Raw genomic sequence first — 22,082 nt, forward strand, 5'->3', positions numbered from 1 at the left:
GGGTGTCTGGGCTCTCACTTAGAGATAGAAGCTCAGTCATCCAGGAAGGACTCAGAGTAGAGCCTCTGCTCCTTCACGCCGAGAGAAGCCAGTTGAGGTGGTTGGGGCATCTGGTTAGGATGCCTCCCTGGTGAGGTGTTCCGGGCACGTCCCACCAGGAGGCCCAGGTTAAGACCCAGGAGGGACGTTGTTTCTTGGCTGGCCTGGAGAGAGGGAAGTCTGGGGCTCCCTAATTAGGCTGCCACCCCCTAGACCTGACTAAGCAGCAGATGATGATGGGGGGATGGTTTCTCCTTTGTGTTGGCCCCAGTGTCAGGTTAGTTGGTGCTGGGAGATATTTTATTAGAAACTTGGATGTTTAGTTATTCTCATACTTCAGGTTTCCCCCCTTTTCAATCAAAGATTCTTCTGCTTATTTTTTTAAATTAAAAAATTAATTGTACACACATAAAAAATAAATTAATAATAATAGTACAATGCAAGGGGGTTGTTTTGACACATCATGGGAGCGGGAAAGACACCCACCATGACAGGTTGATGGAGCTGATGTAAGTGAACCAAAGCAGCAGCTGTGTGTGAAGTCTGTTGTTCTGGTGTGGAGCAAAGTCACAAAACACACAGATATTATCAAAATAGATTTTATTCTAGACCTTAAGATCTGAGTGATATACCAACAGTCTGATCAGGAGGCTGCAGGCTGCAACCGTGACAAAGTACAACATAGGTCTGTGGAAAGACACCCCCAAAAAAAAAAATTCAGAAAATTGGTATTTACATGTTCTGTGTTATATTACACCAACAATTACATCTGTTTTTGTTTTTTTTTGTTTGTTTGTTTTTCTTTTTGTCGTTTTGAGTACGTGGCTACAAACAAATCAAAATTACAAAAGTACAAAACCTTCGAGGGCTTCCCGACATAGCAAACATGGGATCGGTGTTAGTACTGTTCCTGCCCACCCAAAACCAAACGGGGATAAAATACCATTTCATTGTCAGAGGGATCCAGTTCAGACACTGCTGGCTTCATCAAAGCAAATAAAGGTACGAGCATTTTTTGTGGCGGATATGTAACAGGTCGGCTGACGGGTCCTTTTTGATTGATGTGAGTTGAAGATGACCGATAAACCTGCTTCTAAAGATAAGTTTGTGATGGATTGAATCTTCCCTCATTTTAGGCTAAAGTGCAAAACAACTTCAAATGCCTACTGCTTTGGTCGCAGCTATGACGGTGCAATGGTATCTTATAAGATTCAACGAAGCAGCCTACGTCTGCATGTTCGCTTCATCGACAGCCGACTTGTCTTCAAAAGCAAAACCTAAACACCGCAAGCAAATCGGCGTCTGTCACCTGTGTGTTTGTGATAATACAGGGAAACGATTGTTGACTGCAGTGTGGTGCGTAGGTCGGGACGACCGGGTACGGAGGTTTTAGAAGAAAGTGAGGGAAAGAATGACTGTTACAACACCGTCTGGGTTTCACCAAGAGAGAAATGAAGCACAGCTACAGCTACCAGACGGTTGTGTCAGCGAAATTCATGTGTCTCACGGGTTTATCACTTTATCTCACATCTGACACAGATGCATGGCTCAGATGAACTCTTAGATGTTTTGAATAGTCAGTTTACGAGCCCGACTTCCTTAAATTTGCGTTGGCTAATGAGACTGATTTCATCTACCTCCAACTTAGCAGCTTTGTCGCTATATTTACCGATTTTTTTTTGGGAACAAATACAAATCGATCGGTATCGGCCAAAATCGGAATCAGCAGGTCAAACTTGTTAAATATCGGTGATCGGCCAGAAAACAACAATCGGTTCCCCCCTTAAACAGCTAGGATGGTTACCAAATACTGTAACTTGCAAAAGCAGTCATAACTCTTGAAGCTGTTTAACATTCTGTCATGGTAAAATCATGTAAGTGATTGGGTTTTATGTGATGGGCCAACATAAAGTGCAGTTTAATTGCGCAGTGGAAGAAAAATGGGGGGGGAAAATTTGCTGTGTGTATTTGTATTCAGCCTCATTTACTCTGATAAAAACTGCCTTTAAAATAACCAGTATTGGCAGGATAACAACCAACTGATTGACCTATGTGGAACAGATCAGGCTCACTTTCCTATCCCCATAGTTAAAATTTGTAGTGGCAGCATCATGGGATGGCAATGCATTTATAATTTTTTTTCTGTAGAAGCAGAGAAGGTGGTCAGAGGACGAATGGAGCTACACACCTTGGTGAAAAAGACTTGATATTGGGGTGGAGGTTCAACTCCACCAGTCAAATCCCAGACCAAAATCCATTTTGGAATCTGAGAAAAGACTTGATCATTGGTATTATTTATTCAACTTGGCTAAGCTAACACTGGTTTGCAATGATAACTAGTCCAGTTTTCCATATTTTTCACTATTTGTTTATTTGTGTAGGACTATCACACAAAGTCCCAATAAAATAGAAAGAGAGTTTGTGGTTCCGACTTAAAAATTGAAGAGATGTGAATACTTTTGCAAGGCTCTGCTCACTTTTAAAACCAGCGACAACTTAAAAACATCCCTTGGATTAAAAGAAGGAGTTGGCATATGTCACCAACAGGAAATGAGTGGATCTGTGAATGAAAAAAAAATAAGCTTCTCACGTCACAAGATAAACCCAGTGAGGTCCAAATTTAGCTCTGCGTGGGCTGCCAGATTCTGATGGGTATGTGTTATATTACACCAACAATTACATCTGTTTTGTTGATCATTTTTTATCTCTTTCAAAAGAGATAATTTTTGATCTCTTTTGAAAATCAAAAATGTGTACACTTCTGATTTAGCAAATACGGACATGAGAAGATGGAAGGATGCCGGAGTTTTGTTTCACCCACTGGGGGTCCTAGTGACGTTGGGGAGGCTCTTCCTACGTCTGTACGGCGCAGGCGTGATGAACTGTGGGACGTCCACGAAGAAGCCGACCCTGATGGGACAGACAGCAGTGTGGCGGACAGGCAGGGACAGTCTTTTTGGCTATGTACACATTCGTAGTCGGTCCACAGCTACAACACACACAAGTGTCATTTCCTCAGCTCTAGTACACAAACCTGTGAAACAGAAACCACAAAAGGTTAGACCGGGGTGTTTTTTTTCCTATACCCTTTTACACAATATTCAGCATCTGCAGGGTGGCAACTTTTCATCAGCTCACACTAGAAAATGCTTTGCTCTCCGTCTGCAGGCTTGCGCTGACACAAAAACATCTCCACCGCAGAGACTTTGGGACTCAGACCGTTGTCTTTGGGTGAAACTACGTGAACTAGTTTTTGAAACCACTGGCAGGCTTATCTTGGCCTGAATCAACTCAGCAGGTCTCCAACATCTGCAAGATTGTTTTTGTAGTTTGCTACTGAAAGAGAGGAAATGTCGATCGAGATGGGTTCTGATGCACAATGCGAGGATACTGAGTATTCAGATTAGGGCTGCAACTATTGATTATTTTAGTAATTGATTGCTGTGACGATTAATCAAATAGAAAAAAACTTCAGGGAGTGGCTCCATCTAGTTGAACTGAAAGATACTACAATATATATATATATGCATATATAGGCCTGTCACAATAACAAATTTTGCTGGACGATTAATTTCTAAAAAATTATTGCGATAAACGATATTGTTTCAATACCTTTTGACACTGATTTAATGGAAATGACTAATAATGCACATGATTTCCTGCCATAGATAGATACACTTTATTTTCAAAAGAACACATAACACTGGAACTGATAAACTAAAACAAAACAACCAAAAACAAAAATAAAATGGATTCTCAGTCTCCATTAACAGAAAACGTACTTGAATAAAAACTAAACAACATAAAACCAAAGTGGAAATAAATACTGCATTCAACCAAAAGAGTGCAGATTATGAAGTCCGTATACTATATTCCCCTTCGGTAATCACTAGATTTAAATAAAGAAGATGGGCACATCCCACTACCTAATGCAATAGTTCAGACTGCATCATTTTTTGCCCCTATTTCCACCTTGCGACAATCTTAAATCGTTGGCCGATCTAAGATTCTCGCTGGTGATTTTGTATCCGATCATCCTGCAGTGTGTGGTGTGTTACGGCCGCTCCGATCTAAATCAGGGGTTTTCCCCGACTGGGAGCTTAACCCCGAATGTGACAGGTAGCCAATCAGAAAGCTCCGGATTCACCTCCGTGCTTTCTGAGGGGAAATTACGGAGGGGAATCCCAACCAGCTGACACAGCGCAACCCGAAGTCCAGACATTGGAGATGATATGTGGAAACAACATTAATATTTATTCAACATTTCGTGCAAAGAATATAGAAATGACAAGAGGAGTTGGAGCCAAATTGCTACCGCAGTTGATAAACCTGGTAACTTTTCTACTGTTCTTCGTTAACGTGTCATAAATGGGTTATAATGATTTTCATTCAGTCAGGATTTTACGCTGACTCTAGCCACATGCATCACAGGTAGATTCTAGTAAAGCATTGATTAATGCCTGATTTTAAAATTAGTTAACTGGACTTGTATCCATTATTTTGCGCCCATGTGGCTGGACACCACACGGCACGACGAACCCAATCGAACCGTTATACCTAGGATTTCTGTCGGCTAATGTGGCTCTCAGGGTTTGAAAATGGGCCCAACAACTCGTGTAGTGTGCGCTGGACATTAGACTAAGGAAATGAGGAAGGGAGGGTCAGTGGAGAGTACCGGAGCTGAGCCTTTTTTCATTCAGTGTCATCAACAGAAAGAAAAAAGGCAGGAAGAGACGAAAATTAAAATGAGGTCGATAATTTATCGTGTGATTAATTGATTTATCGTTTATCGAGACAGGCCTATGCATATATATATATATTATATATTTCCATTTAACCCAGGTTTAGGGCTGTTTCATTTTGAGAATGCCCAGAATCCTAATCGTAGTAATAAAGAAAACTCACCGATCCGTCTGACGCGCTCGCTCCTACTCTGTCCCCTGTGGCGTTCCAGCACACCTCAAAGATCCCACCGGTCCCCCGGTAGCTGTGAACTAAAGCACCCGTCTGCAGACGCATAGAAAGTTTTCTTAGACCAGTGTGTATTTTTGACATGTTTCAGCTTCTATCTGAGTAAAGCACAGTTTTTTTTTTCCAGACCTGAGTATTCCAGATGTGGACACACTTGTCGAAGGAGCCGCTGGCCAGGTGCTTGCCGTCAGGACTGAAGGCTACGCTGTAGACGGGCTCCTGGTGGCGGGTCAGTGTGTGAATACACACCCCACGCTCCACGTCCCACAGGCGCACAGTTGAGTCGAACGACGCGCTTCAAGGGAAGGAAAACCGGACGCAGAGTCACAAATATGAAGGTATGTGCTGCAAAAAATATAAATAACTAATGACCAGAAACCGTAGCAACACCAAACGGTTATGGGTGCACCGATGGATCATGGTGTTGAATAGCATTTTTCAATAAAATAAGATTGGAAGATTGAAAGTAAATTTTGACCTTTCAAATTTGTAGAGGTTTAACACCTGACAGTGTCAGTTATAATAATTTTTAAAAATTGGCAGGTCAAGTTTTTGAAAGTTTAATGATTGGTCAGAAAACTAACTGGTGCACCTCTAGAAATCGTAAAATAAAACACTCATTAATTAATACTTGAGATGCACTGATTAAAAATTTTGCATCAATGTCATATTATACAGTGGCGTGCGGTCAGGGTAGGCAGGTGAGGCAGAGCCTCACCTGTCATCATGGAAAAATAGTAATAAAATCATTTATATTGCTATTTTCACCCTGTGGTTTGTACTATAAAGTACCTATTTTTTACTTAGCTTAACCAATTCTGATTATTTTTTCTTCAAAATCGCTGGATTTTCGCATTTTCAGATTCAAATGCTCAGAAGCGAAGCCGGTGAGGAAGCAGGGAGCTGAGCCTCAACTGGGATTGCGCAACCTCTCGCTAACTGCACTGGTTGCCATTCTATGGGAGCATGTTCGTCCTGTCTGTACGGCGGCAATAAAATGGCTAAAAAACATTTAATATATGGACTGATTTTCCATAATTTAGCTTATGTATATAATGTGCAGTGTTTTTTGTCACCAACTATGTGTGTATCATATTTTGTGTGTGGAGGAGCGAACAGAAACGGCAGAGAACAGACTCGAGGTGAGGCAGGCAGTTCTCTTGCCTCACCGCTGGGGGCGCTCATGATCTCAGATATTGTGACTCCACAACTGCAGAGTAAGACACTGAGCTAGCCATGGAGCTAGCCACACAGTAAATAAGTAAAGTACAGCGATATATTTGTTTTCTTCTCTCTTCCGACGTCAACATGAAAGACTACATTTCTACACTTAAACAGTTTTCTAAAGTGGATTTTCAGTTGAAGCAGGAGATGATAACTAAAGGAAGACCAACACGGGAGCTGAAAGTTTTACTTGGAGACAGTTTGACGATTCTTAAACGGAGTAGAAAAGACATGCCGAGGATAGACTTGGCTTTGGATGAACTGATATTTTTGTGCAGAATTAGCGGCGCATGGATTTAATTGATAAGTAAAGGAAAAACAACAATAAGATGTTTTTGTTTAGTTCTTTTAATGAAATGTGCCTTTTGTGGGCTACACTTTGTATGTTTAAATAATTCAGTAAAGTAGAAGCAGTAGCTAATCTACCACAGCAATTATTTATTAATAAAACATTAAGCGTAAAACGTACTACAACAACATACTCAATGTTCTGTTCTGTGCGCAAAATTCTTGAATGTTTTTTTGGTGTTAAATCCTAAAACATGAAGTGGCATTGTTGTCAGTTGCTATGGCAACGAGGCTGCGTGTAGCGTGGCGAATACCTCTTTCCCTTTGCTGCAGATCATAGCACGAAATTAATACCCACATTTCTAAGTTTCGCTGAGTTAACGCGGCTATGGATGACATGTAAAAGATTAGTCTTTTTGCCCCCCAGCGTTGTATGCATGCGCGAAATTTCCGTACGTCCAATAACATGCATAGTGTATAAGTCGTAAGCCAGTGCCTCACCAGCAATGAACCTCACCGCACGTCACTGATATTATATAAATATATATACATTTTTCTAGCCTTTCCACACAGTGATAGACCAACCACACTGCTAACGATCCTTCTGCTTCAGTTAAACATTCTGCAGTTTTGTGCTGCATCCCCATCAGAAGCCCAAACAGGGCTCCCCAAGGTTTAACACTTGGACCACTGTTGTTTCTTTTGTACATTAATGATATCAGGGAAGTTTCTAAGCTGCTACAATTTATTCTGTTGGCAGAAGATATTAATGCATTTTCGTTGGGAAAGACTTAAACCATCAATTACACACAATAGAAGAGTTAAAGAAGATTTTAAAAAGTGCTCGTTTGATATTTTAATTGACAATAAATCAAAGTAAATCAAAATATATGCACCTTTTTGTCATTTCTTTTATCCAATTTAACAACTGAACTTTTGATAAATGGTGATCAAACATGCATAGTGTAAATTCCTTGCAGTATTTATAGACAGACTTTTAAATCATGTTCCATTTTTCCAAAAATGAAGAAAATTTTAGTATTGAGTGATGTATTATCCTTATATTTTGAACTGTTGCAGAGATACACAAAATTTAGTTTATTCTTTAAAAAAGAAAAAAGTAGAAAATGTGATTAAAGTTATTAATAGAGAACCAACAAATACAGTTTTTATTCATTTAAATACATCAACGTTTTAGCTCTTGGCCAATTTTCTAACAGTAAAAATGATATTTGGCGTAACGAGAGCCTTATGGGGGCAGAAAAAAAAACAAGGAAAAAGTAATCGTCTCTGAACTCGTACCTGGCCAGCATGAGGTTTGCACTGGGATTGTTGGTCCCAGGGCCCGTGGGGCTCCATTTGATGGTGTAGATTTCTTTACTATGGGCCTGGAGGTCATGGACACACGAATCCTGCTTCATGCTCCAGATCTACAGCAGAAGGATCGGCGCCAGTGACTTGAATAAATCTCTGAATTCGACATGCGGTACATTAACAAACACGCTGGAATACAAACTGCTGACCTTGAGCGTCATGTCGTCTGAGCAGGAGGCCAGCAAGCTGCCCGTGGGATCCCACTTTATGGCATTCACTTCATTCTACATGAGCACGATTTAAATTAAAATAAAGAAAATGTGATAATTAGAGATGCTGGAGAAAAAAAGACACCAGCTATTTTAGAGCAAAAGCTTTCTTTGTCCACTGCAATGCTGCTTTTATTGTAGCTTAGCCAAACTTGTTCTTGATTTTTTTATATCTGGTAGGAATCAAGCCTGTGACACTAAGCTCAGCCTTCGTGTTTAATCACAGTTATATCATGACTTAAAGCTGCAGGATTTGACTTTTATAAAAAAAATTTTTAGATGGTTTTCCAGAGTTATTGAAACTGTCACTATATGTGGTGACAGTTTGGTATGAGATGAATAATCTGGAGAGAAAAAAAAGGGAGCTCCTCTGCCTTCTTCCAGTGCTAACTAGAAACAACCAATCAGAGCCAAGAGGAGGGGCTTAGTGCTGTCAATCACAATCTTGTGTGCCTCTTGCTCTCTGCTAAGCTGCAGCTGGCACAGCCTGTCATAAATGCTAAAGCTAGTTAGCATGGCAACCGATGACAGCGGATAAACAATTTTCCTGTAAGTAAGTTGTTTCTCCACCATCAGCTCATTTTAGCAGCGAGCACATGAGGGTGATTGACTGAACTAAGGCCTTCCTCCTGGCTCTGATTGGCTGTTTTTGACCAGGACTGGTGCATTTCTTCAAACAGCAACAGTAGCTGAAAGAGAAGGTGGAAGGAGAACGATATTTTCACAGATCATCTGCCTCATATTATACTGTCACAACATGGCAACAGTTTTAACAAATATGTAATAAACATATTTTGTATAAAAGTGACACTGAACCTTTAACAATGTGAGCGATTGTATTTTCACATACTGTTATCTCTATCTGACGTTAAGAGTTAGTTTGACATTCTGAAAGCTTTTGGTTTGAAATCTGAGGGTGAACATTCTTGAGCAGACATGGCGATTCCACCGTGTGTCTGAGGACTGTGACGTCATACCGAGTGTCCCTGGAAAGTCTTGACAGGTCTGTCCTGACCCAGCTTACACACGTGGATGCACATGTCTGTGCTGCAGGAGGCGAACGTGTTGTTGTTCTGCCAGTCCACGTCCAGAGCTGGTGCTATTGGCACATAAACACACAAACACATAGAAGTCATGATCTGGATATAAAACGTTGTTATTCTAACCTGCAGCGGTCAGATCTCAGTGACCTGTGAGATTATCTTAGCAACGACATCAAACACATCCGTCTGGCTGTAAAAACACCTGATGACGGAGAAACTCAAATTCTAACATGTAGGGTAACATCTGACTAAAAATGAGAGTATTACATGCAAAGTGGAGTGAAAATAAGTGGCTGGCTGGTGTCACTCACCTGAGTGGAAAGGAAACTGCTGCTTTGCTTCCCCTGTGTGTGCGTCCCAGATAATTGTTGTCTGTGGAGAGAGAGACGGAGACAGAGAGAGAGAGAGTTCCATTACCTTACTTCCCTATTTGAAAAGTGAAACAAAGACTTTATGAAAATTAAATGTATGTTTTCTGAATGAGACAACAGAAAAACTGCAGAGTGATATGAAAGATTTTCCTGATTTTCCAACAAGATCCAAAAATCTTGTTGGATACGTTAAAAGAGGTGCTAAGGGGGGGGTCGTCATTTTTTTGGGCATCGTACATGAAAAAGTGCAGAGGGACAAAACTGACAGACAAAAAAAAATGCACATAAGATTAGAAATTAAGAAAATACAAGGTGAAATAAGAGGATATATGCACATTGGAAATAGGGCTGGGTTTAAAAGAAATTCTTTGAGTGGCTTGATGTTGATTCATAAAACCCTTAAATTGACCTTTTAATACGTCTTCAGACTGGTGTTGCATTTTGTAAACAACAACATGAAACGTGTCTACAATCTGTGCAAGCAACAAATGGAAAATGTGATGTACAAGATTAGGAATCCTAACATCTAATAATATAGGAGAAGAATTAAAGAATCACCCCCCCCCCCCGAAAATTTCTTTTCGGGGGCGGGGGGGGGTTCAGAAAATTTTAAGGTACGGTTTAGTATGGTGCGCTCATAACCCGGAAAATACGGTAATTAAAAGATTTTTTGAAAACAAAATAATTATTTGCAAATAATGCCATCTTGGAGTGTCTCTGCTGTAGTAGTGACTAGCGGCGTAATCATATAATCTTATTATCACTAGATGGCAGTAGGTACAGAGCATTTTACATTAAAGCAAGAGAATTAGTGATGCATGAATGTTACTGCATTCATGCATCACACACGACAGTGTTGTGGCACTGTTCAGGTGTATTTTTGAAGTGGACATGTTAAGTGCAATTTTAAATAAATGTAAAATATGATAAAAATAATTTTTGTGTCATTTGATTCCTATTCAAGACACTTTGATAAAAATGAGTATCTTTGTTTACATTTTTGGTTGGTGGTGTGCCTCGTGATTTTTTCAATTAAAACAATGTACCTTGGCTCAAAAAAGGTTGAAAAACACTGGCCTAGAGTTACCAAAACTAAAACCATTCTACAAAATGAAACGCTGGTGAGACCAAAAAGCTAATAACTGGCTATTAACTCCACATTTTGAATCAATATTTTCTTTTTTGGTAGTATGAGCTGGCATTTCTGCAACCTGCATTTCCCTCTGGTGATACACTGGAAGACTGCTGGAGGACGGAGGTCCTTAAGAAACGACTAGGATCAGGAAACGGTAAGTTTTCTTTTTTTGTAAGTAACAGATTATTTGTTAGTTATTATAACATAATCCTGCACAACAGGAGTGTATTCTTTAAAATTAATTCTATACTTAACAATTAATACATATAATAAATAACATTACAACTAACTATCTGCTACATGGATTTAACAGTAAAATAAAAAAATTGCTTTTATGTTTCTAAGAACAGATCATGAGATCATGTTATGCATTTTTGTTTTAATTTGCATGAAATTACAATGAAACTGTTTTATTTCTGTTCATAAGAGTCTCTTACCAGCACTGCCTAATATAGAGTTAACATGCTGTTATGCTTTAGTACACTAGATGGCAGTGTTTACTCATCGATTGATGCATTTTTGACTCTTCAGAAACACTTGGAGCAACAAGAAGCTGATGTGTGATCCCATCCTCGATTCGTAAGAAATCTGGACAGAATGCTTTCCCTGTCTTTATATTTGTTATTCTTAATCGCACGTTTGTAAATGGAAGTGCAGCTATCTTCACTTTAAAACGGCTTTTCTGCTTCAGATTTAGAAAACAGAGCCAAGAACCCAAGAACAATCAATTTTAAGCTTGAAACCCAAAAATATGGCAAGCGGCCAAACCCCAGCTGAAAATCAATAAGCCTTACCTTATCTACTCCGGCGCTGAGGATGAAGTTGCCTTTTTTGTTCCACTTGAGTGCAAATATGGGCCCTTTGTGCTGACCCAAAGTACTGGCCAGGTTTCCTGAAGAGCACAACAATCAGACGACTCCGGGAAGGAGATAAACGAGGTGTGCTTTGTGCAGCTGTGGTGTGTGTGTGTTAGTTACCATCTTTCGTCCATATCCGGGCGAAGCCGTCGTATGAGCCGGTGGCCAGTAATGTGCCCTCACTCTGGAAGAGAGGTGCGATTCTTGTTAGCTTCAGGCAGCCATTTAAATGGGTTTCATCTTCATAATTAATGACTTTATTGTTTTCTCATGTGAGACTTTAAGAGGAAAACATCAGCTTTTATTTTATGCTGTGCGTGACCGTAGCAGTGGAATAATAAGTATTTGTTTTGTTGGAGGGGCTGCACAGTGGCGCAGTTGGTAGAGCTGTTGCCTTGCAGCAAGAAGGTTCTGGGTTCGATTCCCGGCCTGGGGTCTTTCTGCATGGAGTTTGCATGTTCTCCCTGTGCATGCGTGGGTTTTCTCCGGGTACTCCGGTTTCCTCCCACAGTCCAAAAACATGACTGTCAGGTTAATTGGCCTCTCCAAATTGCCCCTAGGTGTGAGTGTGTGTGTGCATGGTTGTTTGTCCTGTGTGTCTCTGTGTTGCCCTGCAACAGACTGGCGACCTGTCCAGGGTGACCCCGCCTCTCGCCCGAAACGATAGCTGGAGATAGGCACCAGCAACCCTCCCGACCCCACTGAGGGACAAGGGTGTTAAGAAAATGGATGGATGGATGGATGGATGTTTTGTTGGAAGAATGACATTATGTCAACAGGGATGCACCGATTGCAGTTTTGTGGCTGATCCCTGACCTGCTGATAACTGTAGGGAATTTCCACAACCTTTACAGATTAGATTGACACAACACTTTGTAAAAGTATTCACACCCCTCGACCAAAGAACTTTATTTTTCTGTTTTTATTGGGGGGGTTTTAATGATGGACTCAAACCAGTCCATAAAGATCAAGTCTTGTAGTAAAAACTGCCTTTAGTGTGACCTGAATTTTCTGTCTATCTTTTGCTGCAAATAGTGACATTTCTGCAATTTGTTCATCGCAAAGCGGCTCGAGCTTTTTTCATAATACCAACTTAGATCTGGACTTTGACTAGGCCATTCTTACACCCGACTATGCTCTGATCTGAACCATTCAGTTTTGCTGAAGGTTGTTGTTCTGCTGGAATGAGAGCCTCCACATTTCCTCCCAGGGTTGCTCTGTATTTAGCTCCGCCCATTTTCCCATCAGGTATGAGCAGCTTCTCCGTGCCCACAGTATGATGACCACCATATTTACAGTTTGGGATGGCGTGCTTGAACTGACATGCAGGGCTACTTTTCCATCACTCAAACTGTTGTTTTGGTCATTATCGTCTTCCACATGTTTGCTGTCTTCCCTACATGAATGGTGGTAAAAATCCAAACGGGAATAAATGAATAAATTCAACTTACAACTGCGCTCTAGTTTCTGTTGGTCTAGCAAATAAAGTTGAACCCAAATTTCAAAACTGAAATAAAGCTCTCATTGTAATATTCATACAAATATTCACCTCCTGCTCTTTTCCTCGGGGCTCCAGGGTTACATTAGTTTTCATTTTATCTCACTATTAGTCTTCAAGTGAGGCTCACTTTAAGACCAAATCAATAAGTACAAAAATACATTTGAGCATTACAAATGAATAAAAAATATATTTAAAAAAATAAAACAATTAAAAAGTATGAAAAAGAAAAAATATTTGCTTTTTTATGACTAAAAAATAATTAATAAATTAATTTAAAAAATACAAAATACGTGCATTTTAAAAATAAAGAATAAATACAGAAATTAAAAATAAATTAAAATGATGAAAAATAGATTAAAGAATAAGACAAAAATATTTATTTATTTGTTTAAAAATAAAAGCTAAAGTAATTAAAATAATAAATGAATAAAAACAAATAATAATAAAAAACCAAAAATATTTGTTATGCTACTTAAAAATTGAGAAGAAGAAAACGTTACTTTTCTCGTGGGAAAATAAAAAATGTTGTGACTAGATGGAAGGCCTTCGGCGATGACTGTCCAGATCTAGAAACATTTCTAGGTTAGACTCCACACACTCACATTCCAGTCCAGGGAGGTGACGTCCTTGTTGCTGGGGACGTCCTGGCCGCCCTCCCGTATGCAGTGCCTCAGAACCAGCTGGGTGGACCCCCCCGTGCTGTTCTCACTCAGGTTCCAGATCCGCGCCGTCGAGTCTCCTGACCTGGATCAGCAAAAAGGAAGGATGTTTTACAAAGCAAAAAAAAAAAAAAAAACTTAGTTTTTTTGGTTAATCAAGGCGGTTTTTCCCCCTGCGTATTTAGCCTTCTATGTGAATTGTCATCGTTTTTTCACCATATGTATACTTTTACAGGCCGTGCTTATTTAACAGTGTCTGTTTTTAATTCTGTTTTAATCTCTGTGGAGCCGTGATAACGAGCCCAGGGACATAAACGCAGAGTGGCAGAGAAAAGCACAGCTGATTCAAAACGGTGGGCGTTATGACTCAGAACAACACAACGGGTGACTCTGACTTCTTCATTAAACGGGAGTAAAGAGAAACAGCGTTTTCCTCCAGCGACGGGGTGTGTGATGAAAAGAAAACACGCAGAAAAACATGTAGACGGATCAGAGCCGCTGTAAACTGCAGCGTCGAAGACGAGGTGTGATTTCTGCTGCCAGATCTTTCACTGGGATCTCAACCTTGTGCATTAAAGTGTTGCTATGGTAGCAAAATAAAGCCCCATCAGATCAGGATAATTTCCATTAGCAGCAATATGCAGATATGTAGAAAAAGGATTAATTGTAAAGATCCTTATGTGTGTTTCAATGTAGAAAAAAGAAGATTAGTGGTCGACCGATATTTTGGACAGATTTGCAAATTCTTTTTTTTCTTGCATCGACAAGCGTACGCTTTCAACTACTTTTAATGTATTTTTAGCTGTCTAATTTAGCTCTACATGCCCTTTGATAGTCTCTTTGTCTCAGCATAAGTGGGAAGAAACGACAGTAAATGTTCTAGCCACTGTTGAAATGTTTTGTTTGCTTTGTTAATGTCTCTTTTTTGCTTAAATTGAGACTTGTGTAACATTTGTTACCATTGTTTCATTTTTATCATGTAAATGGAGGAAGAAAAGGCTAGAGATGCACTAATCTGACATTAATATGTGTATCAGTTTTGATATTGAAAAAGATTCAAGATTGGGATTCTGTGACATAAGGGCAGATCTATTCAGTCTAATTCTATGCTTTGTGCTATGAGCAATGTCGTGCTTTATTTATTCTATATTACACTTCGTTAATTGAACTGACTGAACAAATGAAAGTTATTTACACATGTCTGACCAAACTTGTGTCTTTACTGGTGCAAAGTTATCTAATTAATTTGTAATTCAGTATATTTACGTCTGTGTTTTTTAAAAAAATAAACATTTTAAGTCCATCCAGCTGTTTTTCTGTATCGGATCGGTATCGGGAGATACAGGAAGTGAAAAAAGCGGATCGATGCTTCCCTAGAAAAAGCAACATCGGTTTCAAGAGTCAGCTCAAAAAAATTGGCAGCACATAGTGGGGATTGGTTAGACTGACGCAAAAATAATTGCCATTGGTTGAAAAAAAAAACACCTGTATCAGTCAATTTCTACAGAACATGGATTAAGTTTTTCTGAGAAAATTGATTAAAAATGCCACGACCGCTCTGAAACACGTTCCACACACAAAAAGGCGGTGCTGACCCGGAAGCAAGCAGGTCGTTCACCGGGTTCCAGGCACAGATAAAAACCTCCGACTCGTGGCCTCGCAGGACCATGGCTTTGCTCTGGGGGATCTCCACATCCCGGTCCACCTCCATCATCTCTGAGTGGTTATCTACAGCAGAGGGAAGGGAACACAGCCAAACTAAGGATTCACTGGCTAAGGCACAAATAAACAGTCAGACCTGCACACATTCCAGGTTTTGAAGCTAAACTCTGGTGTTTCAGCTTTGAGCTACCGATACTAATTTTAGATTATTTCAATTTTACTTGAATAAAAAAATGACACACTTGTGTTCACGCATCTGGAAGAAAAAAAAACAAAACAAAGACAAAATATCAAAACTAAGGATGCAGTGGTGAGAAGCGGTGCTCTTCCTGTTGTTCACCACAATAACTTGTTTCCATGAAGTGACATGCAGGATGCCCATTCTGAGAGTGAGTATCACAAAGGGCTTTAATATGACTCCAGGATCTGCCAGAGTTGTCATGGTAACAACTTTTGTTTAGCACTTGTGAAATTGTCTTGGATCTATGACTTGATATTTTGTCTCAGGGGGGGAAAAAACCCATATGCAAGTATACAATTTTATTTATGAATTTAAAGGAGTGGTCTGTATTTTTGAGAGACAGCACCATCATATAACACAATCAAGTAACTATGTCACCTTGAGTTGATTTGAAAATGCTGTATATATCAAACATAATGTAAAAGAAATTAGATTTTACAATTTAATGCCTTGAAATTCTGCCTCTGTCTCTTTAAGAAGCTCTTGTTCATTCTGAAACTCTGCCTTCAGGAAGTCATCAAGACATTTTTATCAGTCTAAGAAGTAAATCCTATAATAACTCAGCAGAAAGGGGGAAAAAAACAATACGTGGTGCAGTTCCACCAGCATCTAATTGCTGCTGGCTAGTCTGAAGGAGCCAAGTAGGGGAGCTGCGGGGGAGGGAGCCTCTGACGCAGAAGCTTGGAAATTGCAGCTAAGAGGAGGAGCTACACCTCGAAAGCAGGGCTAAGGCCAGTCAGGCGTTTTGCACAGCTGAATGGTTGCCATGGAGATTAAAAGATGTAAGCATGCATGAAAGAATCAAAGCAACACTCCAGATGTGTTTTAATGAACGAATAACATTATAACATTATATAAAACTCAAAAAAGTTACTTAATACTGTTCCTTTAAGACAAGGTCTTAATTTTAGATACACAAATTTAAGACTTTATAAGGACACACAGACACCCTGAGTAGGAAAAAGCTTCCTCACTGATTTCTTAGTGCACTTTGATCTTGACTTATCCTAAATTCCCTACAAATCACACAAGGAGCTGCATGGTGTGCGTGGAGTTAGCTTACTGGCTAAGGCGTGTGATCCGTTTTCCTCTCCATTAGCAGGTCCTCCGTCCCCGTTCTTGGAACCTCCCTGTAGCCCCGTGCTGCTGCTGCTGCTGCCCGCCGCCGCCGCCTGCTGAGCCAGTTTGTCTCTGTAGGCCTGCTGCCGGGTCTGGACCACATCTGGCATGACGGCGTCAATCAGAGACAGTGACTCGATAGGCCGTCCATCAAACAGGGTCCCGTCCTGGACAGAGACAACAAGCTTCACACTCACACCGCAGTGCGTCGTCATCCGTAGAAGGACGGACGTTGGGAAAAGAAGCGAAACTACGATGGAGGTTTTTCTCCTAATTAATAGGAAGCGGACCTCATTGATGCTGACTTCGGCCTCCACATACTGCAGGCCCTTCTGGATGATGGAGATGAGGGCAGCAGGGGGCACCAGGGCTCCATTGATGTTCGACTGGCTGATGTGGCTCTCTATGCCAAAGGTGAATGCTGAGTGGGAGAAGCCTGGAGGATGGTGGGAAAAATCGGAAAGTAGAACGGAAGCTCATTAGCGTAGTGTCCGAAGGTTAGTTGTAGCAGCGGCTGTCAAATCATTTAAAATCAACTCCACAAGGTTTTCCGATGGCACAGAAAGCAGCTGTACCTGACTCTTGTAGGTATCTGTAAACCAGGAAGTTGACCTCATCGCTGCTGATGCTCATTTTTAGTCCTGCTGATTAAACCATCGGGTCAGCACAGGTCAGTAGCCTGTAAAACACGAACGGAAGCGAATGAAACAAACTGCAAAACTTTAGAAAAATCCCAACCCGGAATGATATTTTCTGTTTCCACCCTACTTTCACTAAAGGCACATGCCTCGTCGCTGAAGCCAGGCCCACCGGTTTCCACTCATTAACCTACATCTGGAAGTGATTCCTGCACGGCTTGTGTTTGTGCTCTATTCCTGTTCTGGCAGAACCTACGCTGTTTAAATGGAAATGTCGGAATAAACAAGGAGAGTGGAAAAAGGACAGAATGTCCACTGTTTGCATTCTGCCAGTCCGCTGAATGAGTCAACACGTCTTCTGCTGCGTCCCTAAAGGCTGACGTCCAACGCCAGCTAAACCTGGAGGCCTGGAATGGAGGAAAAGGCCTCCAGGAAGCGAGAAGCAGGCGGTCAGCGAGTCCAGCTGGCTACTGAGCCTCAACACACTACGACTCAGCAAATTTCAGGTTATTCGACACAACACAAGCTCTGGCAGAGATGGAACTCAGTGTTTGATCCTATACATTCACACCAGTCCAGTGCAGTCCGCTTTAATCCAACTCCAGTCCGTTTGCCTATAAAGTCCGGTTCATTTGGGGAGGTGTGAATTCGTAATTCGTAAAAAAGCAAACTCTGGTCCGGCTAAAAACCTCGACCTTGGTGCGGTTGTAGGGAACTCTGGTGTGGTTTATATTCATATGTGAACACCAAGCAGACCGGAGACCGCTTCAAAAGCAGGAAGTGGACTGTAACGCAAGGCATTCTGGGTAAATACAATCAAAGCAAACATGAGAGTCTAGCGTTGGAGGGAGAAATAGCTTGTGTTCTGTTGTTTTTTTTTTTTAACCAAAGGTAAAAGAGAAATCCTCCAACCACTAAAATCTGAAACTTCTCCATATTTGCTTGCATTTCGTGAAGAAGGAAGTTGTGTTCTGTGTCTTCTTCAAAGGTTTTCATGTCGTTTCCTTCAGTGGTTCTTGATACAGCGCCACCACAGGTGTGGAGGGGAACAGTTATTCAATTAGTTTGTGGTGTGGAAGAGAACCGCAGCACCTGAAAATTTTACAAATGCTGCAATTTTGTCCCCAATGGAACAGAGTTTCCTGAACTATCAGGTTTGAAAATAAAAATAAGATCTTGGCTTCTTAGTGCATTTTCACACCTGACAGTTCGGTAGACTCGGTTCCATTGGGGACCAAAATGGCAACATCTGGGGTTTTTTTCTGCTACTGTAATTCATTTTCACACCTCACTCTGTCAAATGAATAAAACGCTTTGAAAAAATAGTTCACCCCATCACCTGTGGGGGCGCCGCACCAATAACCACTGAAGAAGAATTGAACAAAACTTCCTTCTTCACAACATGAAAACAAACATGCAGTAGCGTCAGATTTTAGTGGTTGTAGAATTTTTCTTTTGTTTTTGGTAACAAACCACGAGCAATTGCTCCCGCTGGCACTAGACTCTCATTGTATTTACCCAGAATGCCTTGCCTTAAAGTCCGCTTCCTGCTTTTGGAGAGGTCTAAAGTCCGCTTGGGATTCACATATGAATTTGAGCCGCACTGAAGTTCACTTGAACCAAACCAAGACCTGTGTTTTTATGCAAACCGGAGTTTATGTTTTTGGTCCACACTCACATTCACACCTCTAGAGTTCGACTAAAGCAGACCAAACAGGGCTGGTGTGAATGCACCCTTAATGACCTGTAAAAGTATTCACATCCCTCTAACTTTTTCACATCTTGTCCAGCTGCAGCTAGAAACTTAAGTATTTTATATATGATTTAATGTGAAAAGACCAACACAAACTAGGAAATGACTGGCAGTAAATGATCCACAGTTTTCTACAGTCAGACATGTTTGCATTTAATCCACCTGACAGAATGGATGGATTCCGGAATCACAGTCTTCTGCAGTCAGAGCTGCAGGTTTTCGGCCAATTTTGCTACCAGTGGTACAGGTACATTGCACAAAGTGAATGAAATTATGAAACCTCCAATCAACAGACAGAAAACCAACCAATTTAAATTCAGAGTGGTCAAATATGGAGCCAGAATTATGCTGACTGATGGCTAAAGCATGCCGTCAATTACCTCAGTTGAGTTTCAAAGCCTTGAATTTTTGGATTCGGAAAACAAATGACACAAAATATCCCGACTGCATGTACAGAATCAATTCAGCGTTTCTTTTCTCAACTCCTAACAGGAATGTGGTCATCAATACAGTACCCATGTGATCAACAAGACGTCTTCAGTTGCACATGTTGGCCGCCTCGTCTCTGGACCCTGAAATAGAGAACAAAAACAGACCCTGAGTGTTCACCGTCAACTTCATAAACCTTCAAATACTCCATATTTGCACTCTGCAGTGTCACTTTGCTTCTTTTAAACTGGTGTTTTTCAGAAAATTGACGCAGCAAGACAACTTCTCAGGTTAGTAGGGCGACAGTACATTAGTAGAGCATAGCTATTTAAAAAATTATATTTGCGAAATATTCCCCTAAAACGTGGTTTGTCTGTTTTACGGTGACCTCGTCTCTAGAGGGCAGAAAGCTGAGATCCTGGGAAAAGATCATTTAGAAAACAAACCAAATCAGAAAAGAAGACAAAAGTTTCTTCTTACTTTTAACTGAGTTCTATAGTAACGAGGATTATCTGCACAGATTTTATTAGTTTTACTCAGACATTAGGCTGCTGTCCTTCATTGTGAGGAAAAGTGTAAAAACTGTTTTTGAATACTCGATAACTGTATTGATATTTGAAATATTACACCATTCCCTTCAAATGTTCTTCTTAATGTCCTGTTTTATCAGAGACGTTCTACAAAAATAACATTCAGCTCTTAGATCTTTGAGAAATAACCATTACCTTGTATACGCGCAGTGACATCCTGTACGATTGAAAAGTTCATTTATTTCAATAACTCCGTAACTAAGTAAAGTTTATACTGTATACATTAAATCGATGTTTTCAACCCTTCATTTCTGCTAACTATGAAGAGTTTCCGGTCATAATCATGAAAATGTGACATTTTAGACCAGAAAATTACGTCAGAAAAATTAAAAACATTTTTAACAGAAATTTGGGTTCACTTTAATACCAGCTTAAAGGTTATCTGAGCGTCACTGGAACACAGTTTCTAATCAATTGAATATGTTCTGCACCTGGAAATTAACCAAAGGATGAAAAAGCAAAGATGTCTTCTGCGACTAATAAAAACTAAAAACTATTCAACTAATAAAAACCACCAAACCCACTCTAATTAAAACGAATTAAAACAAACATAATTAGATTTAAAGTCACCACAAAAAAATAAAACTAAACTATGATGAAAAATCCTGCAGCTGAAGGTGTTCAGGAAGTCCAGATTGTTTGATAACCACATTCAGCTTGTTAGTGATGAAGATGATGATGGATGGTTTGTGGAACCAACCAGTCACAGGATTTACATCAATCACCAACAAGAGAAAGACGCCGAGGTGTAAACTGTAAATCTTGTTTGGCCTCCGGAGCTCGTTTGCCTTCAAAATCTTTACACCAGGGAAACACCCAGCACAGATTTTGCTCACATGGTGCTATGAATACCAGATCAGACTTCCTGTTGTCCGCCTCATCTCTAAAACCTCACAGCTGTGCGGTTGCGGAGCGTCTCGGTGACCACGAAGGGGAAACTGTCCAGTCAGCAGATTTCTACATCCTAATCTCGGCGATAATGTTACATTTCTGTGTCAAAAATACTTTTTCCACTTTTTGTTTGTTTGACATATTCAAAGTTTTAAAGAAATTATATATGGGGTTCTCATTAGCTTTAAAGTATAATTATCTAAATTAACATAAGTACATATGGATGAGTTTAGCTTTAAAAAAAAACTTTAAAAAAACAAAAACATTTAGATATGGTAATATTTCCATTCATAAAGACGCACATGTGCTTGTGCAAATGCTTATGCTTGTTAAAAACGGCTAGCAAAAGGAGCTAAACTAACTTCAGAGTGGACATCAGGCGGACCAGCCCAGTTCGAGGTGGAATGGGAGTATCACGGCCATTCTATAAATAAACAAACAACGTGGAATATCTGGAGCTGCCTGCTGTTCAAATAAACCACTGCAACTCAGTTGTTTCGGAAACTAAAGTAATCACAGCGGTAGTGTAAAGCCGTGTAACCTTAGCTCACTGGCTACCATGCGTGTGTAATCAGTTCGGCATGGCGCTGGTTGTACCCGTCAACACACATGCCAGTCAGTCAAGGCGGGGTACGGCTTACTTATTTTGATGCAGGCAATTGCGTCCCGTGCCTATTCTATTATAATAACTTCGCATTTGTGCTTGTTATTTTTATTGCGTTATTACTACTAATTACCGTCATTTGAATACCTCTCTAACATAAATTCCTGCCTTGAACCAAAAGGTCGTCAGGCTGCTACTCCCGTGGACTTGCCAACAAGCTAGCTGGCTAACTGGATAAACCTAGCATGCTATGCTAATGACAGTGTAGCTACAATGTCATACCTACTTGGGTTAAAACTTCCAACAGACGGTATCTTCCATTCACTTTGACGCTCAAGTCAGACCATGTTGTCGCTTTAATCCATTGCAGGGTTGCTCCCTCCACATAGATGAACTATGGTGAGGTTATAATATTAAAGCTAAAACCCGGCGGTAAGAGCCCAGCAACGGCTTCAGACACACAGCGGAGTGACCTGTCATGCTA

The 22,082-nt window shown here is 40.4% G+C and overlaps 2 protein-coding genes and 1 long non-coding RNA gene across 6 annotated transcripts in view; 2 read left to right on the plus strand and 1 right to left on the minus strand.

Moving 5' to 3' along the window:
* Positions 1 to 622: 622 nt before the first annotated feature.
* Positions 623 to 22,078, minus strand: tbl1xr1b (TBL1X/Y related 1b). Of its 2 annotated transcripts, none has more exons than XM_008433288.3 (16): positions 21,885 to 22,078; positions 19,600 to 19,656; positions 17,269 to 17,372; positions 16,984 to 17,129; positions 16,638 to 16,860; positions 15,267 to 15,399; positions 13,615 to 13,756; positions 11,632 to 11,695; positions 11,449 to 11,546; positions 9,460 to 9,520; positions 9,083 to 9,204; positions 8,046 to 8,120; positions 7,825 to 7,952; positions 5,140 to 5,305; positions 4,945 to 5,046; positions 623 to 3,073 (listed from the first exon to the last, which is right to left on the minus strand). In XM_008433288.3, the coding sequence occupies exons 3-16, from the start codon at positions 17,324 to 17,326 to the stop codon at positions 3,047 to 3,049; spliced, it is 1,545 nt and encodes a 514-aa protein (XP_008431510.1). In that variant the 5' UTR covers positions 17,327 to 17,372; positions 19,600 to 19,656; positions 21,885 to 22,078; the 3' UTR covers positions 623 to 3,046. The 2 variants fall into 2 exon arrangements, with proteins under 2 accessions (XP_008431510.1, XP_008431511.1); XM_008433289.3 differs by having other exon boundaries at positions 21,881 to 22,078.
* Positions 2,851 to 22,082, plus strand: part of kcnmb2a (potassium large conductance calcium-activated channel, subfamily M, beta member 2a) — a 40,138-nt gene continuing 20,906 nt past the window's right edge. Inside the window, exons 1-5 of one of the 3 annotated variants that reach the window (XR_014084193.1) lie at positions 2,851 to 2,980; positions 5,138 to 5,348; positions 10,709 to 10,808; positions 11,186 to 11,233; positions 11,346 to 11,606. Coding sequence is in view for 1 of the 3 variants with exons in the window: in XM_081598025.1 (XP_081454151.1) it covers positions 11,211 to 11,233 (23 nt within the window). In the remaining 2 variants the exon portion in view is untranslated. Of the gene's footprint in view, positions 2,981 to 5,137; positions 5,349 to 5,872; positions 6,022 to 10,708; positions 10,809 to 11,185; positions 11,234 to 11,345; positions 11,607 to 22,082 lie in introns of those variants that run through there. The other 2 variants (XR_014084194.1, XM_081598025.1) reach the window with 2 other exon arrangements.
* On the plus strand, positions 17,748 to 19,723 carry LOC103479068 (uncharacterized). The gene is made up of 2 exons (XR_535890.2): positions 17,748 to 17,837; positions 19,577 to 19,723. It is a non-coding gene; the product is annotated as an uncharacterized LOC103479068 (long non-coding RNA).

This window comes from Poecilia reticulata, chromosome 17, assembly GCF_904066995.2.
Source record: "Poecilia reticulata chromosome 17, P_reticulata-male-v2, whole genome shotgun sequence".
Classification (NCBI taxonomy): Eukaryota; Metazoa; Chordata; class Actinopteri; order Cyprinodontiformes; family Poeciliidae; genus Poecilia; species Poecilia reticulata.

Coding starts and splice junctions, on each gene's coding strand:
- tbl1xr1b (XM_008433288.3), bottom strand. CDS start 17,326: ATGAGCATCAGCAGCGATGAGGTCAACTTCCTGGTTTACAGATACCTA. Junction 11,547..11,631: donor CCGGATATGGACGAAAGATG/GTAACTAACACA, acceptor TGTGCTCTTCAG/GAAACCTGGCCAGTACTTTG. Junction 9,205..9,459: donor GCAGTTTCCTTTCCACTCAG/GTGAGTGACACC, acceptor ATGTGCCAATAG/CACCAGCTCTGGACGTGGAC.